The sequence below is a fragment of the Cuculus canorus genome, chromosome 16, assembly GCF_017976375.1.
Source record: "Cuculus canorus isolate bCucCan1 chromosome 16, bCucCan1.pri, whole genome shotgun sequence".
NCBI lineage: Eukaryota > Metazoa > Chordata > Aves > Cuculiformes > Cuculidae > Cuculus > Cuculus canorus.
The window spans coordinates 7,943,979-7,962,945 of record NC_071416.1 but is presented as its reverse complement, the minus strand read 5'-3'; the positions used below and the strand labels follow the sequence as shown (position 1 = coordinate 7,962,945).

General features: G+C 51.1%; 1 protein-coding gene across 1 annotated transcript in view; it reads right to left on the bottom strand.

The window, feature by feature from the left end:
• CTNNBL1 (catenin beta like 1) overlaps nt 1-18,967 on the bottom strand; it is a 47,441-nt gene that overhangs the window by 2,643 nt on the left and 25,831 nt on the right. Inside the window, exons 12-15 of the mRNA XM_054081254.1 lie at nt 10,909-11,006; nt 9,752-9,832; nt 3,372-3,509; nt 2,711-2,783 (exon numbers count right to left, since the gene is read on the bottom strand). Coding sequence (XP_053937229.1) covers nt 2,711-2,783; nt 3,372-3,509; nt 9,752-9,832; nt 10,909-11,006 — 390 coding nt within the window. The remainder of the gene's footprint in view (nt 1-2,710; nt 2,784-3,371; nt 3,510-9,751; nt 9,833-10,908; nt 11,007-18,967) is intronic.

The following is an 18,967-nucleotide window of genomic DNA, read 5'->3' as shown; positions in this document are numbered from 1 at the left end:
TGGATATTGGAAGCTGCAAAGCCTGCATGCACTGAGGGACCACAGGCCAAGTTTAGCAGCGTCCTCATAACATACCTTCTCTTTTAGATTACCCATAATAACAGGTTTGGTTTGTAACATTCCATTGGCATCCCGCCTTCCCACTCCCCACTGCGCTGAGCCAGGCGCCGCCTGCCCATATTGCAGGGAGGGAGCGCTGCACCCTGACGTCTGTGGGCTCCGACAGCTGCTCCTGAGGGCAGAGCTACCAGCAGCAGGTCTCTCCCAATCAAGGAACAGTGCGCTTTCCCATTCCAGGGCTTAGCATTGCTATTAAGAGAGGTCTCTGCCTCACGCCACTCTGGATGACAGACGGAGACCCAGAATGGCCCCAAGACATAGACACCAGGGGCTGTCACAAATAGCAGCCTAAATTCCCAGAACATCCCAGACAGAGCCCAAAGGGTCAGTCGTTGTCTTCAGCCTGGTAGGATAAACTGCCTGTCTCGTGGCCAGGAATGCTTGATTTTTAGGAAAGGGATCTGTGGGAGGACCGGTCACCCTGCAGGACTGCACCTAATAAGCCTCTGCTCCTCCCTGCCTACTCCTCCCCTGAAAGCCCAACCATAAGGAAACAGCCTCACTCGCTCACTTGCATCACAAGCAATACGGAGCAACCCCAAGGGATCCATCAGCTGTCAGGTTGCCAGAGAAACATGGAGAATATGTAGGCCATAAAAATCCAACTAAAATCCAAGCACCTAATTAGTATGCAAAAAATAGAAAATAAAAACTGAATAAGAGCAAAACACTGAGCTAAAAGTAAAAATAAACCAGCCCTCGTCTGTCCTGAGAGCAGGTCGGGAATCAGCCCGGAAATGCATCAGGCACGGCTCCCCCCTTTGTGTCACTCAGGATGGAGTCCCCTACAGCTCAGACCTCAGCTACGCCACGGAAGCCCCGTGTGGCACCTGCCCCAGCGGCACTGCCAGGGCCCACAGCCAAACCGCTTGCACTGCACACGGTGTCCAAGGCCCCGGCGCCTCCAGAGAGGCAGGTGCTCCTCTGTGATGCCGCTCCTACCAAAAGGTGCGGAATTCGCACCGACAGCATGTTTGGACACAGGTGTGTGACCACAGGAGAACCAGGATTCCAGCAGCAGAGCCAGCAGTGAGCTCCGTGCTGCTCCCACTACCCAGTGCCTCACAAAGGCTCAGGGTCACTGACGGCCGTGGTGGCACAAGTCTCTAAAGCTGACAGGCACAAGAGCTGGAGAAAGTGCCTCAAACACTGTACCCATCACCTGTGTTATGAACATGCCAGATGTAGACTCTTCCGGCAGGGAAGGTGTCTCTGCTGAGCATTCCAAACCTGCTGCATGACCCCCAGCTTGCGAGACACGATCAAACCACTAACAAAGTCTCACAATGCACGTCGCTGTCTGTGAAAGGAGGAACCAGATGAAATGTCGATGCCGCTGCCCTTTGGTGCAGCTCATGTAAATCAAACCAGAGACACAGTCATAAGGTGTGTGAACACGGCAGGGTGGGCGGAAAAATCCCTTGGCACCTGTGGTCCAGGTCAAGCATGGAGACCTGCACGTGGATGTGAGCCTTGCCCTAAGCTGGAAATGGACAGTCTGGAGGCAGGAATTGTCAAGTAACACAATTAAAAGCAGCACAGACATCCTGCTCGCACCCCTCTGCTCGTCAGCAGGCATGGGCTTTCACGTGCTGGCAAAGGACAAAGGCCAGAGAGATTGCCTAGAGCTGCTGGTAATCTCACACTGTCAGGAAACCACTCTGAATTTCAGCCATGCTTCTGATCCCCCTCCTTCTTATGAGAAGGGAAAAAAATGACAGGATCTGCAAGAAAAAAGCTGCCTGCACCTGCCAGTGCTGGGGGTGGGCAGAGAGAAAAGGCCGGGAACACATCACTGTTACTCACAAAGAAAGCAGAGACACCAAACCCTACAGCCCGGGGCACCTCTGAAGGTGCTGCCAACCCTCCTCTCTCTCCAGAAAAGAGAGAGACTCCTCACCCTTCCCCTATACCCCACAGCCCCTCGGAGCCCACACATCCCACATGAGCGCCTGCTGAATTCCCAGTGCTGCTGCTCAGCCTCACAGCTCAGAGTGGGCTGGGGGAGAGTCCAGGTCCTCTCCCTCCTCACACTGTTCTGCTGGCTGCTGCTGCTGCTGAAGGACAGCAGGACGCGGGCAAGAGCCACTGCTCCGACCATCGCGGCACCGATCCAGCGTAAGCATTAAAGCTAACAAGCAGCACTTTAAAACCAGGATGGCGGATCACAACAGCCTCGCGTGAAAGCTACAGAGGATAGTTTAATGCTATAATCCATATTAATCTGACACTAAGAACAAGACAAATACAGTACCGATACTAACACGGTACAGATGGTGAAGTGCAGGGCCATGTTAATGAAAGACGAGACACCTCTGCTCTTCCCTCTAGCATGCGTGTACACTTCCCTTAAATATTTACTCTGGCATCGCTGTCAGTAGTGAGTTCAGGCCAGTCTCTCGCTAATGGCATCAAGTGAAGTGCTATTGCATGACAGCAAGCAACAGCAAGTGCCCTAACGCCAGGGTAAAGCACATCTCCTGTCAGGGCAACTCCAGCCCTGCCCAGATCTCCAAACTCTCCTCAGCCGCTGCCTGAAGCCACTCATGAAGTCAAGGAGAATGACACGAGGAGAAATGTCTCAACTCACCCTTCAGGATGTGTCGAACAATTTTAATGGAGCTGCCTCTCATGTTCAGGATCTGATGAACTCTCTGACGAATCTGGTGGGGGACAGGGAAGAGAAGAAAGCAATCTTCAACACAAAATCATGCATAGCTCCAGTGTTTCCTGCTTTGAGGGAAAAGCAGAAAACCTGAGCATCACAATACGGCCTCGCTGCTCTGCAGTCCCAGAGCGCCCGCTCGGCATTTGGGATGGCCTGCGGCACAGGTAACCACAGAACCTATTCCCAAATCCCAGAGTGGTCACACCAGTGAAGATGCGGTATTTTGCACAGATTGAGAAAGGTCATCTGCTGAGTCTTTGCCCTTGTGAGAACCGAGAGAAGGTCCCCTTCTACCACTCATTCAGCAGCAGCATAAACAGGGCTCTTCCCTTTCAAACTGTGATCTCCCTCATGGCAGGCTATGAATTCAGGGACAATGATGAGCTTTGTACCCACTTATGCCCTTCTGACTGCTATCCCCTGATGAAGCTGTAGGGACACAGGTGCAATAAGCAGGAAGTTTCCCTCAAAAAAAGGAATTCAAGATACAGTTCTTCAGCGAGGCAGTGTTTGCATGGATTTAGCCTTGTTTGTACCACGGACGGGAACAGAGACGATCTGCCAGCCCTGCAGGCAGCTTTACCTGGGGAACGTTGGCATTGCAGATCTCTGCCATGATGTAACAGATGAGCTGCAGAACAAAGAGACCGGCATCCAGGCGGCGGAAATAGAATTCATATTCCATGTAATCGTCGATTATCTCTCCCCGCCGCACCATGTCCTGTAAAGCAGCACAAAGAGAAGGTGTGGTGTCTGCTCTCCATTAGCAGGGCAAAATGCTGCTGATTTGTGGTTTCTTAAGAAACGCTTTGTTCCCCAAGACATTAACTCCCATTTATTTCTCACCAGAGAAGTACTTTTAATAATTCATTTTGATTCACAAACCATTGCACTCGGTGCTGCACGAGGCTCAGCCTTTGCTGGTTGTGAAGTGTGTCCATCTGCACATTAGAATTGTAATTTAAATACACAAATTGCATTTTGCAATTGAGCAATTAGAGCCTGCGGATACAGAACACACCAGTGTGTCCATTATTGATAAGTTCTTTGTCAGAACAACCCCCTGCACAGTTACCACTCATCTAAGGGTCCTGTGCTGAACACGTCTCTGGCAGACTCAGCCTCGCCAGGCTTCCACCTTCATTATTGACTGATGAATGACAAAACTGGTCCGAGAACTCTACACAAGCCCATCTGCACTGTGTCCAACCCTGCTCTTCCCACTCCGCTGTCTGGGAACACCGAAAGGGCCAGCCCCAAGCTGGGATCTGTCAGCAGGAGAGCAAGCACTGGCTCTGCCAGGATGCCCACAGCCCAATCCTTCTTGGCACATGCCATGTGTCACCAGCAAGGCCTGCCCAAACGGAGGCCGAAGGCAAAGGGAAGAGGCTGCTCCATTCACCTCATTCAGCCACAGCACGTCACAAACCCTGGCGCCAGCAGTGCAGCTCTAAGCTCCGAGCCGCGCTCCCCAGTAGACACTGCCCCCCATTTTCATGGAGCCTGGCAGGCCAAAACACCCAGTGTCACGTGTGACCTTTAGCGTTTTGGGGGTTGGTTTGTGGTTTTGTCCTTAAACGAAGGAAGCAGCCTGTCAGAGCCCGCCAGCTCGCCGCGGCTCATGTGATTTATTGCACAGCCACTGGCAGGTGGGCGCACACCAGCGGAGCAATATTTCCTCATTAGAGGCATCGCCGCCAGAGCACTGGGCCTGGAACGCTCCAGAGCAGCTTTCTCGGAGCGCACACGCTCCAGGCAAACACACAAGGTCACCAGCACCAAAGCTGGTCCAGGCTGCTAAATTCTCCTGTTTTGTCAAGCCAAGTCCTCACATCTAATTGTCCTTTAGGCACAAGAGAGGAAATGAACGCTTCTTCCCTGGAGAGTGCAATAAGCGCTTGCCATACAGAAAGGGGATGAAGCGGTACGGCTGCTCACCACCGCCTCCCGAAAGCAAGAGGAAAGGACAGGCAATGAAATACTTTCCCTTTCCTTCAAGCAATCCAGCTTGCCAGGGAAAAAACAAGTGAAGTTTAAAAGCCAATGCCTAGTTACCAGTGCCATGAAGTCAACTGCTTTGGCCACGCTCCGAGGCGCTTCAGCCTCAGCCCCTGCCGACTCCGGCAGTTGCACAGCTGTAATTTACCCCAGGATCTCAAACCCTGGGCATGGGTGCAACCAGGCAGAACTTCCCTGCAAGCCCCTGCCAGTGAGAAGGAAAATGCGACCGTGTGTGAGGAGTGGCTTTCCTCACCCTTCCCCCATGCCAAACTGCATGATCCTCTTCAAATCTGCTCTCTAGAGGGAAGCAATATTGGCCAGCAAGAGATTGGAATATCGACTGAAATATCCCAAAACCCCAATCCCAAGAGACAAGGTCTCAAAGTGACTGTCCGCCCTCCTCACTGCACACGGGCTGCTGCCTGCTCTTCTCAGCAGTGCTCAGTTCCTGAACAGAAAAACACCAACAGGCCAGGATTTGGAGTCTCCAGAGCAGGAAACCCAGACTGTGTCTATTCTGTATTCCAAGCCAAGCACGGCGATCACCGGAGCCGAATCCAGGCAGCTGCTGTCTTGATTACACGGAGAAGGCAGCAGCTGTAACAGCCCCTCTTGACAGAGAAGCGAGATTATTTTGTGCCAGTAAATTAAGCAGATAGGAATTAGAAGACAAGTACAGTTTTAAGGTGCCTTTCCCCAGTCTTCTTTTTTCTTTAAAGCCACAGCACCCTTTCAATGCTAATCCGCCTCCAGTACAGTACCAACGGCCACCTTCCCACTCTGTCTCTCTTTCAAAGCTGTCAAGTCGCTAACCTCCAAATGAGCACTCAGATGCCATTTCTAATCTGCTAACAATACGCACTGAGATGCCCCTTGCTGATGGGAGAAGACAGCAATAAGATGGGCTTCTGTGAAGCTAAAATGAGCTTCTCTCACGCTAATGAGGCAGGACTGACAGGCCTTGAGGTGTCAAGCAGTGGCTCAAAATCTAAAGACACCATGGATCTGCCAGCGCCACACAGAAGATCCCGTCTGCTCCACGCAGTCACTGGAATAGGGCCCAAAAGATTCCCTGCATCCTCCTCCTTCCTCCGCTACCATTCCCCTGCCCCAGCACGCAGCAAGGCTGGGCAGAGCAGAAGGGATGGGCACTGATCGAGAACAAAGAACCCTGCCAGGAGATGGGGTTTCCTTCCTCACTGGCTGGGATAGCGAGGCCAGTCCGGGTCATCGGAGACAGGAAGGCTCCGAATGGCCGTGCACAAGAGCAACCATCACACCTTGTCTCCTGCACCAAGCACAGCTTCTCGCCCCTTACTGCTCTATCTTGTGTTACTGGGGAGGGGCAGTGGTGCAAAAGCTCTCGGACCACAGGCAGCCAAACTCAAGGTCGTGGCCAAGCCCTTGGTCAAACAGGGCGGGCAGGGACCAGGGGCTGACACTCACAAAGGAGAGGAGCCAGTGGAAGCCTCAGGTGAAGTCAGAACAAGGCCCATCCAGGACCACGGGCTTCTCGCTCAAGGCTGTGACTGCGATTTCCCCGGGAGGCTGTTCCCTGAGAGAAGGCTGCAGAGCGCACAGTCCCATCAGAGACTGACCACAGCCCTCTCGGCAACACAGAGCGGGTCAGTCGGAGCCCTCGTCAGGTCCCGCACTCTGCTGCAGCCAGGAGAGCAGGGAGACATCCCGGACACACCAAGGTGACCAAGCAGCTCTCAGAACCACACAGGAACGCGTCAGAGCACCCTGCCATGAGAAAGAATTCCTTCATTTGTGCCTTACAAGCAGAAACATGCTTGAATTTCTGCAAATTCAGCCACCAGCCTGCAAGAGCTGAAAAGCTCCTTGTGACTGCAAAAAGTGTGCATCGCCAGGAGACACTGAGCAGCAGCTACTGCAAAGTGGGAGCTCACCTCCAGCAGCAGGAAAAGAGAACCGCATTAGAGCAGTGACCTAAAAGACCCACCAGTCTCAGCAAGAATGCTCGACACTTTCTTTCCTCAGCTGCCTGGCTGTTGGAAAAGCTCGCCCTACAGACAGTGGGAATTAAGTGCTGCTCTGAAACACACCTGTACGGTTTTTCTCTTTCCGCTTACAGTAACAGAGCCCTGCCAGGTGCTGTGCCCGCCCTCAGCACCCCGGTATGTCTGAACCTGGGCTGATACAGGTTCCTGCTTCCGTTACCCCAGCCTGCGAAGCTGGCTCTCACACTAGGAGCTCCACCGCTCCCTTTCAAGGGTGAAATGACTTAACTGTAGCACAATTAGCATGTAATTTGTAAGTCATTATAGCGCAAAGTGTCTGGTGAGAATATTTTATCGAATAAACCTGCTGAGCATAATTTTCTCTGGAAGTATAAAAATATTAAACCATCTCGTGTCTTTTGCATCTTTAGAGATAGTTAAGGCTAATGCTGCTGCCTGTAATCAGACCTCATTTCAGAAGGAGTTAAAAGCCATAAGACTTTTGCACCATTTCCTACAAAAGAATTGAAGAATTTGAGAGGAGGGGTGAGATATTTGCTAGGTTTCATTAACTAAAAATCCTGAGAAAAGGGCTAAGACAGGGAGACAAATTTTCCCACAGACTTTGTTTCTGGGTTTCACAGGGCAATGAGGGTAATCACTAAGCTGTCACCCTGATCACTTCTGGATAGATTCCACAGAAAAAAACAGGCAGGTAACACTGAGAAGGGATGCAGGGGACCTCATCCCGTTTCATGGCACAGATCAAGGGTGCAGGTTCCTTACAATTGCTCCTCAGAACCAGCTGCTTCAGAAATTCCTCCCTCCCTCCCTTCCACCCTCAGCTGCTCCCACACCTTCGCTGCCCCAGGCTGAAGAGCTGGGCTAGAAAGTGGATCACTAAAATAAAGCAAGCTGAAAAAAAAAAAAGAGGCCGGGAACTGCAAGAGCAGGAGCTTCTTCTGCAGAGCTGCATGACTAAAGATAACACGTCAGGTAGCACACACACAGTCATTCCTTCAATAATCAGGTTTAGCTTCTTGTAATGCGAGACTTACACCAGGATACTCTGTCCATCAGACTCAGATCTCGCTCTTGGCTGCACAGGCTGAACCTGCAAAATCTCATCAGGTATCATTTCTCCAGGGCAAGAAAGGTGAGGACCTGTACACCAGATTGTTGGGGTTCTATGTCCTCTGCTGCAAGAGGAAGGTCAAAAGCCCCCAAGTAACGCAGCATAGTTTCAGAGGACCAAGCGTTCACAGCATCCACTTCAATGATTCATGTGCCACAACCAGAAACGTTAAAGTGCTCTATAAATCCTGTCACAGCCAGACAATGCCGGGATTTGACGGACAGAATGACGGTTGTTGCTACTTCTGCATGCAGAAAATGCCTGAGCCACTTCAGATGCCAGGACACTGTGTCCCATTGACCACTAAGAATGCAACAAAATAAAGCAAACTGTAATTCCAAGAGTGTTCCAAGCTAGGAATGAACCTCAACATCCTATTCCATACGTTGTGCCCAATAGATTGCACACATGAGATGTTTCCACCAAATCCTATTATTAACTTAAATAGGAGCACAGAATTGAGATGATTTATCCCAGCCACTCCAGCCTACAGAGCCTGGCAGCAAGGCAAGAGCGCAGCGGCTGTCTGGATACAGGAGGAAAACCTGAGGATCTTTGGTTTCTCTTTTCCGGTGCTTCAGCAGACATGACAGGTAAATATTATTAATTAAAGAGCTTCTACACAAGCTTCTTCACACTCAAATTCCCCTCAGCCCTGCTCTGTGCTGGCTGCTTGCTACGGATGCTAACGCTCGCAGGCTGCTCCGGGATTTCTGTGGGTGAAGGGCACATGCACAGCTCTACACACTGCATTTAAGGGCTCGGTACTGCAGCTGCCAACACAGTGAATCCAGAAAGATCCATCCTGGGTTTGGAGTTCCAAAACCCACACAACAACACTGAAATGTAAAGAATAAATAATCCCTTGCTCTGTTCTGAGGAGGAGGAATGGAGTGCCGAGGGAGAGCAGGAGAGGGGAAAGACTGTTTTCCCGTAGGCCACCGTTCATTTGCGAAGCTGCATCTGTCCATCTGGAGCCCAAAAGCTGGCAGCAAAAGCAACGCCATTCATCACTCACCCTGTGCCTTTTTGAGCCGCAGCAGCGCTGCTGAGCTCCGATGCCCTCGGAATGTTTGCCAGGGCCCAGGGAAGCGGCCCTGGCCGTGGGCAGACAGCTGTTTGTTGGAGCCTGGTGGGGGGCTGCAGCCCGTGGCACACAGAGCTTGCCCGCGTGTCGGGACAGCGGCTGCAGTCATTACTCCTCGTCACTGCTAATCAATCTCACACCCTCTTCAGTGCTGATACAGATAATCTTGTGGGAAGCTGGCCAAGCTTACTAACAGCTCTGCAAGCTGCTTCCTGACTCCGACAGCTCGTTCTCTTTCACAAGGCCTGTTCCAGCTTCAGTTCCAACAAAGTACTGCGTGGTACCAAGGCTCATGTCATTCAAAACGATTCGCTGCTGGTGTGCAGGGAGCACGCCAGCCTTTGGCTGCAGCCACATCGAACTAATCAAAATAGACGCTTTCCCACAGTTGATCAGAACTCTAAAGCCCAGGGTAGAAGGCCTCGCACATTATCATGTAATTGTCTCTCTGCATTTCACTTACTCTCCATCTGCCAAACCAAGCAAGATTTCAGCCAAGGAAAAGTGAAGGCGAATTGAAGCACAGAAATAGGCCCTCCTAGTAAAACTCACTCCAAGAAAAGGCCAGAACCATTTGCGGTACAGAAGTTCTCAGCCCATCTTATCTGGGGTTAACTGGAAGCTGGAGAGCAGAGCAACGAGAACTAAGGGGTAAGAGCACAGGTATGAGAGCACGGCTCAGAGGAGCAGCCTGGCTGAGCCACAAGTTCCGTGCAGAGGATGTGCCACAGCAGAGGTGTCACAGGCATGAGTGGCAAAACTCTAGCAATACATACATGTTTCTCTCCATCAATCTTCTTATCAGCTGCCTGCATGGCATCCAGGTACTTAAAATAGAGTTCCATCAGCCTATCAACCTGCAAGAGCAGAGAGAGACCTCAGCAAGACAAAAGAACAATGCAATCATCTTTAATCCTTCATGCTATGTAGTTTTCCTCCCAGCTGCAGCCTTCCCAAAGTAGTGGGCAATCCCGCCACTCACGGGAAGGAACACTTTATGGAAGGACACTGATTGGCCAAGCACCTGGGGTCTGCAGGCATCTCAACGCAATCCCATTGTCTCAGCAGTTCTGGCTAAAACACTGCAAACAGACTTGTGTCCCTAGCTCGCTCGCTCTCCTGTGCTGGGGTTCCAGTTCTCCTGGTTTCTTCCACAGACCTTTCTGCCTGGGCTGGATGCAGCCAAGTTTGCGCCACACCTACCGGCCATGGGAGGGCTCTCCTGCTCACCTCTGAACTGCGTTAGGTGGCTGAAAGCCTGTCCAGTAGTGGGAAATTCTCTGCAGTCAGTAGAACAGGTTATGAAAAACACCCTTCAGACACACTAACGAAGAACACCAAAGAACCAATATTTCCTCAGGGGCAGAATTCACAAATCCCTTTGGAATGACAGGCTTGCAGGAGCCGCTGTCTCAGTTTCACAGCTGTTTGAGCTATCCACCACCATGTAAATATTTTGGAAAGTATTTCCCAGAGTAAACAGCACTGAAGTGACATGTTCTAGGAAAGGAACGGGGAATGTTAAGTGTGCATTATAGCAGTTCCTGAGCTCTCTGCAAAGGAGCTTCGCTGGCACCTTTCCACACTACCCCTGGTCTCACAGAGCCAACACCAGGCAACACCACACGTGTTATCTGACTGGGTTCAGCAGAGACACTGCCCAGGACCTAGGATCGCTGCTACCATGTGCAAGAGCTCCAGAAAACAAGAGCACAGCTGATGAGAGAGGCCAAGCGCTAGAGGCATTTCGCGTTCTCTAGTTTGTAGATAACACCACAAATGAGAGAGCACTGGCCTATGAGGGTACAAGGTGCTACAGGCAGGTACAACAGCAGCTTTTCAGTGACTTGGCAAGCGTACGCAGGCTCCCTGCACTTCCCCAGCACACTCCCAGCCTGGCAGCTCCAGCTGCAGCCTTGCGCTCAGCACTCACCTTCTCGCTGTCGTTCTCTGTGAATTTATTCAGTAACCGTGTCCTTTGCTGCCCTCTCAGGTTTCGCAGAAGGGAGGCCAGGATGGAACAGACATGTTCTGGAGACACAAAATGAAAATTGCACGCTGAGAACAAGAACAGGAGCTTATTTTCTCTGTAACATGCCATTAAATTTACCAGTAGCACTCCCGCGTGTGGCCATTGATAAGCGGAACCTTGGCCCCCCACCACTGGTGAGCAGCAGCAAGAGCAGCAAGCACTGACAGCTCCTCGCCCAGCCTGGCCAGCAAGGGCTCCTCTGTCTCTGCTGCGCTGTTCCCGCTGCACAGATCCTGCTTTGCCTTGGTGACCTGAAAAAAGCACCTTACATAAAGCACGACTTCTGCTCCCCATCCCGCTCTAGGCTGCCCACTTGCCAAGCCACACGCACTCTCCCTGGCACTCTCCATCACCACTGAAGGCTGAGTGCACTGCCTCCTCCCACGGGGCGAATGCAGCCCTGGCCGAAGGCAGCACCCAGCTCAACGGACCCTTGGTTCACCAAACAGGGAACGGTCACCGAAACAGGAGAGCTCGAGAAAGGACGAACTGTGCCAACATACAGCTCCAGCAGGGACTTCACTAGCACCAGCAAGAAGAAGAAATCCTCAAACAAACCACTTTTATTTACAGAAAATCCTGTGGATTGAATATGAATGTGCCCCAACAAATCAGAAGCAATCACACAGCTGCGTTCTACAGTCTCCTCAGGTGCGCTGGGGGTCAGACTGCACAGCACAAACTTTGGAGCCAGGTAAAACGTCAACACTGCAAGCACACATGAGACAACACTGGTGGAAATGTCCAGCCACTCACCCTGTGAGTGAGTGCAAGGCGGGGGAAGGACCCAGGAAAGGCATCCGCCTTCCTCTGCGTGTGAAAAGGAAGCAGCCATACAAGGCTCTCCTCTGCACCCTGGTGCCACTCCTGCACAGGCACAGGAGATACATGGATGCAAATCCTTTACAAAGTGTGTGCCAGCCCCAGGATCGAGGTTGTAGCATCACAGAGTGGGATGGCTTTAATATGGGGAAATAAAACCAAGCATAAAGGTGCAAAGCAAATGAGAGAGACACGAGTTTCTCTCCCTTGCCAAATCATTTCGTATCACTGCCTGCCTGCAGGTTTGCACTGAGCACAGACCTTACGCTTCAGATCTCCCAACGTATCCAACACTGTAACTTCATGATGCCCTCACTTTAATCTTGCTGATTGAGACACAGGAACGGTAATGGCCAAAGCCATTTCCTCGCCCGCAGCGGTGGGGAGAGGGAATGAGGTGTCAAGATCTGTTATTTCCAGAGAGGAAAATGCAATGTGCAGAGGAAAGGGATCATCCTCTTATTGCCATCAACCCCTTTTAGCAAGCCTTTCCATGGCACTGCCTCGCCTGGAGCCAGGACAGGCCATGATGGATCACACCCGTGCACAAAGAGCAGGCGGCGACACCGACGTGTGACACCAACATGTGTCTGCACCCACCACTGGCAGACGCTGCTGCGGAAGGCGATGCTGCACGGGTGGCTCAGCCAAGCGGTGCCGGCCCTTCCCAAGCAGGGATTATCTGCACACTCGCAGGGCAGCCGGCAGAAGAGGCTGCGTGCTCCCTGTGCCCACCCCTTTCATTAGCCGCTTATAAATGTAGCCTCCCTGGAAACAGATTTCTGCCCGAGGTGGTGTCAATTTTTCATGTGCCAAAGAGCCTGGGAGAGCGGCTGGCAGGAGCAGCAGGGAGATAACAGGTTTATCGGGTGGCCAGCACTGCGTGGCTGCTCTGTCATTCCGACAGGATAACACGGGGTGAAGGATGGCTCCGGGTATGTCAGGGCACGCTCTTGCTGCACAGGAACAGTCATTGCACAAAAAGCAACACCTAATTAAGTGTCTGCATTTAAAAATACTGGAAGAGGACCTGGAATCCTCGCAAGATTCCATTTCCTTATGGTGGAAAAAAAAAAAAAACCAAACCAAAAATGAAGACTTCTTATTTTAATTCATCCCAACAGATGCTCCGCTGTCAGAGGAAGAAGCTGACATTCTGTATTTCACGCTATTTTTTCCCAAACCTCCTTTTTTTGGAAGCGTTTAGGAGTGTTGACACAGTATTTCAGCAGCAACATTCTCACCCATGATCCATTCCCATTGCTTTTTCCACTACTTCTTTGCCAGGCAATGTCTCTCACCATCATTTCTGCTTTGCTGTTCATATGCAGACATTTATCCATTTCATCAATAAAATCTTTAAATCTACTGAGCAGGCTAAAGGAGCTGACACAGATTTTTTTAAGAACAAGGTTATTCTTTCAACATATCGCTCCAGAAAACCCAGGAAGACCTGGTTGCCTGGCCAAAATGTTCAAAGAATATTGTACAGGAACTTTTATGGACTATTTAAAGCTTTTTCTTGATCAGCTTTCTGGAAAAAAAAGCATGAGTGTTGTCCATGCCACCCTCAAGAATCACAGTTATCTGTAATGAGACTCCTGGCCCAATAAACACCAACACCCACATGCACGGACACCAGCAGGAATCAGGGCAAACCTTGGGGTAGGAGCAGTGGACACCAAGAGGAACCTACTCAGCACCAAAGGTTCCATAAAGGAACAGCCATTCCCAGCTGGCAGTTAGGATGCATCAGGAACAACTCTCCTTCATATAAATGTAGCAAAGCCTGACAAGTTCATCGATACAGGAAGACAGAGGGTTCTTTCCCAGCAGAGAGCCCTGGTCACTGCCACACCAGCTGGCTCACTGCAGGTACCCACTCTGAGATGCCAAGGCCGCAGTGCAGCGCTCCATGCCAGCCACATCCTTGTGTCCGGGCAGGTCCCGCTGCACATGCTCCCCCCACTGCACCGGAGCAGTCCAAGGCTTGGACCGGGAGCACCTCGGACTCCCAGGAGCCCTTCCCCTTCAGACAGGCACGAAGACTGCAGAATGCAAGCAGTGTTTAAAACACACTAATTAGATCGATCTTGACTTGAGCTGTGGCGTGTTGGAATACAGATTAATCTATTCCAGGGCTGGCACTGGCAGCTGTGGCAGCAGGAGGTCCTGTCAAATCAAGCCATAACATTGCACTCCTCTGCCTTTAGCATCCCCCCTCTATTTTTTTTTTTTCACTTCTCACTCTAAGGGACGTCTACCTGGCTGGGGAAGAAGCTCAAGCATGCACCCTGCAACACAGATACACAGGTGTGCAGGGGCACAAGCAGCAGATGCGGGCAAGCCCAGCAGGATCCATTCAGGAGCATCTTGTCTTGTTAAGAACATGGAAAGAGTAATTTCTAATTTGGAGAAGGAAAGTACCAGGAAAAAACCCATCTCTTTCAGAAACTTCTACCCTTTCTGCACAGAGACTCCAGCAGCTTCATGTCTGCGTGCTGGGAAGCCTGGAGGAAGCCCTCAGCACATCCCAAGGAGCAGCAGCTCCCGGCTTTGTCAGGGAGGATGCTCACAGTGAGTGCCGAGGCCACGATGCCCAGACCCTGCGGTGCCAGACACATGGCCCAGCCCTGATCCGCAGCAGCAGGGCCAGGAGGGGAGCACTGCTCCTTCACACGGTTCTTGGACACACATGTAACGTGTTCGATCAGGGGCTTTGCAATATCGCCAGCACAGCCAGGGAATTGCAGCCAGCCATGTGCTCCACAGTGCTTCGGTTCATCACAGAACACGGCTGAAACCAGGGACATGCTATTCCAGTGCTGGAACATCCAATGAGCTCACTTGTTTCCTCATGCATCCATACTCCATGTTTCTAAAGTGTAACCCACTGAAGAATCTCAAAATAACCTGCTGACAAAAATCTTAAGAACCTGACAACAGCAAGAAATACCGATTTGATGATGGGTGAAGTGGGACCTGGAATGGTCAAACGGGCTCCCCACATATCTGGTGAGCTGGAATCCAAGCACCATGCTGCTGGGAACACAGTTCCACAACAAGCATTCGTTCCAAGGGCTTTGCTGCCTTTCAGCATACGTCACAGAGAAGTAGGAGCAAGTTTACCCCAGAATGGGTTTTGCTGCTGCTTAAAGGACACGTGGAGCTGGGCATCTCCAGAAGATACTTCCTTATTGTTAAGAAAGCAAACCGGCAAAACCCGACAGCGCTGGGAATTCTCGTTTGGAAATTGGCTGAACTAATTCTCAGGTTATCAAATCAGGCATTCCTAAGTGAAGCTGACATCCCAGTCAAGAGAAGGCATCTAAATGAAGACAAATTGGACAAACATCCTTTTATAGTTCAATAGACTCCTGAGGTGCACAGAGCCAGACTGGAAATAGTGCCTGGAGAAAGGGCAGGAGAACACAGCCTGCCAAGCACATTACGATTGCTTCACTAGACTCCATTCCAGAAGGAATTGGTGTTTTCTTTATTTTCAACTCACTAAGACTGCTCAAGAATCCCAAGTTAGCACCTAACGCCTCCACTCCACTGCTGCCACAGGAAGCCCAGCACCCAAAGAACTCACACTCCTGCAGATAGTGAAGACAAACTGACCCTCAGCGCCACGACAGAAGAGGTTTCAGGATGCAGACATTCATACAGCAGCCCCCACCCTCCAAAGTTCACAACACAGAAGCTTTACTTCAAACCATGTCTGTGTTTATGCCAGGAACCACCCAGAGCCAAGTTCCCACTCGCTCCTTGCAGTCACACGCGTTCAACCCTGCCAGCTCAGCTCCACCAAAGCCCTGAGCAGCCAGGCTCCCCTCAGGGTGCCCCAGCAGAACACAAGAACCCCGGTAAGAGGGCAGATTCCACCATTTCAGATGTCTAATGTGGCCTCCACCTCGGATTGTCCAAGAGCTCACTTTCTGCACAAGTTGGCCTTTGCTGTTCTACCAGCGCTCACAGAATCACAGAGTTGTTTGGGTGAAAAAAGACCTTTTTGATCATCACAAGTCAGCTATGTTCTGCTCCCCTACCACAGGATGAGCCACAGAAATGGTTACAGCCAAGCCAGGCTGTATTGTCCCTTGAACACAGTGCTCAGGAAGATTCAACGCCCGTCCGGCTAACACTGCTAGAGGGATCAGAATCCTTAATGGGAACGGTTACAGGGAGCAGCCAACCACTAGAACAAACACTGAGTGTCTAGTGGGATTAAATGCATTTCTGCTGGAGTCCTGGACTCTAATTCTTCACCTCCAGCAACCTGCATCCACCCTTCCATCCGCTCCACACAGAGCCAAGGGCATCAAACAGGGATGCCGCTAAAGCCATCCGAGAGCCTCTCACACTCCAGCCCAGACTCACAACCACCTACGATGGCTGCTCACCGGGGTTCTCAATGGTGTTTTGGCCCCACAGTCACAGGAAAACTCTCAGCCATTTCTGTCCTCAGCTGCAAACATTTGTTTCGAGCTGCTTCGCTGCCTCAGAAAAAGGGAAATGGCTTCAAATGAGATTTCTCTCCCAAACCCAATACCCTCAGCAGTGCAGCGCAGGCTGTATAAAGCCGGGGCAGATAACAGGCAGTCAGTTAGACCCCACCAGGCTCAGATCATCCGTAAAGATGGTTAAGAAATTTTCCCTTTATTTTCTCCCAATTACACAGTGTTTATAAAGCACAGATCTGTGCAGTTTGGATTTAAATTGTTCACAGGCTCCCTAGAGCAAAATAATTTTTAAGCCTTGACAGCATTTAAAACGCAGCTAAGCAGCACTGGCACCTTTATGCTGCCTTGTAAAGAAAGAGAGAAACGCATTACTGAGAAGTTATTTTTATCAAATTTAATTTGGGTTATAAATTTCTGTAATAAATAAAAGCTCACCAAGTCACAACAGCTTATTTATTATTTTGTCACATTCAGAACATTGTCTTCAAGACGATGAAATAAACACCACTTTATGGATCATCTCCTATGTACAAAGTGAAATTACTATAAAGTAAAGAGAAGAGGAAATTTTCCTAACACCAGACACACAGGAAGGACTTTGTGCTCTAAGGATGGCACAGGGATGCCCAAGGAGCAGTGACTGCACTCATATAGTTGCGGCAGCCTGGAGCCCTGGCAGCACTCATGCAGTGGCAGACACAGGGACACCCAGACAGACGGGCAGGCAGAATCCCAGCGGACAAATGCTCCTGGCAGAGCCGCCTGGCACCTCAGCCGGTGCTGCAGGGCTGTCCTTTGAGCGGCTGTGACCAGGCTCCAGCATTAAAAGCCTGTCAGGAACCTGGTGTTTCGCAGCATCACCCCTTGCCTGTCCCAACACGACACCAGCAGCACCACTGTGGGTGCTTCCCGCGCAGCTCAGAATCGCTTAACAAACACCAAGGCCTCAGCCACAAAGCTACTCTTAGCTAATCCCTCACAGGAGTCTGCTCCTCTGTTTGATACACACACACACAAATGCTCTCCTGGTAGAGGAGGATCATTCTCATTAGTGTTTAATTATTGTTTTTTTAAACAGCTGCAACACAGGATGAACATTTTTTCTAACAAAAGATGATGGGAGAAGGCTGAACACTAGCATTCTTTTCGAGAAACAGGGAGAGAGGCAGAAGGAAGCGTGTTCCCAGGCTCGACAGCACAGAGGGCATCACATCCCCACAGTTTCCTCTCAAACTGGCAAGCATCGCAGCCTTTGCGGTGTTCCCGTTCAGCCAGTGGCTCTCTGGAGCTGACCGCCAGTCTGCAGTGCCCCGTGCACAGGGGAATCGCTGCATTGTTGCTGCAGTGTTTGGGAAAGTCAAAACACATCCACGCTGCACACATGCGCCAGAACCACGGCTGTGAGGGCTCCAGGGGAACCTGTGAAACATCTCCATTAGCTCTCACCATCAGAACTCAGTAACTCGCCCAACCAGCGACGCGCAGTAAAGAAAATTGGACTGACTACCGCAGAGTTTATTTTAATAAAACTGATTCCTGTGCTCATCCAAACGGCCTCCTTTTCTCCTAAATATTAATGAGATAGAGACACAACACGAATACTGCTTGCCTGGATCACTTCAGTCTCCCAAAGGCAAACTGACTTTTCTTCCCATCACAGCAATTGTTCGGGACAGACCCTTTTAGGGCTTTCCAGACTGCTTCCTAATCCTAATCCCAGACTGCACATGGGATGTGTCTGCAGGCTCAAGACGAAGCAGATGAGACAGATAATTTTTCAGGCTGGGAAGAGGAGTTTAAGGCAGTGACATGAGCCCCACCCCTTCCCCCTCAGCAGCTCTGTTCCAGCATCCACCTTCTCAGCAAGAACTAAATCCCCTTATTTTCATAGGGCAAACAAAGATCTCAAAGCATCCCCTAAATTCACCATTAAAGCGCAACTACACCCTCCGCAACTCGGTTACTTGAACCCTCAAACACGCAGCAGTGCTTCCTCCTCACCGTTACCTGCCCAAGACAAGCCACACATGACGCATATGGCAGCAGTGCCGCAGCCTGTGGATAGATCGTGACGAGGGCCAGTGCCGGGCTGCAGGAAAGCCCTGTCCACACACTCATGCACACCCAGCCTGCGGCACTGACAATTCCTGATTTGATCCAGCAACCCACCTCAAAGACACCACCTCCAGGGTGCAGAGCCCACCCCTGCAGCTACCACAGCCCGAGCCTGCCGAGCTGAGCTCTTTGTTAACCATTACCTTCTTTTAACGTTGGTGTGCAAATGTGCTGGCACCAGCTCACCACTGAATCTGCCCCTCCTCTTCCTTGCCACCTGCTCCCCAGGGAAGAGGAGAACCAGCAAATGCCACCAAGCCACCCCAGCTCTCTCCCAGGGAAAGCGGCTGCTCAGCCTCACAGCGCCTCAGCCTCAGACACAGGAGGCAGCACCTCCCTGCCTTTGCTCTGGAAAGTGTCAGGAAGACCAGTTACTCCAGAGCTGCAAGAGCAGTCCCAGAACAGGGGGCCTGGGTTTAGAGCTCCCACTTTGTCACTATCTCCTTCCATTTTCCCTTGGTTTGCTGCAGACTTAAGGCTGGATGTGGGGCACGCTGAACCCCACTTGCTTGTCCCTTCAGCTTTTGACAACATTCACCCCTGACAGAACCGAGGAG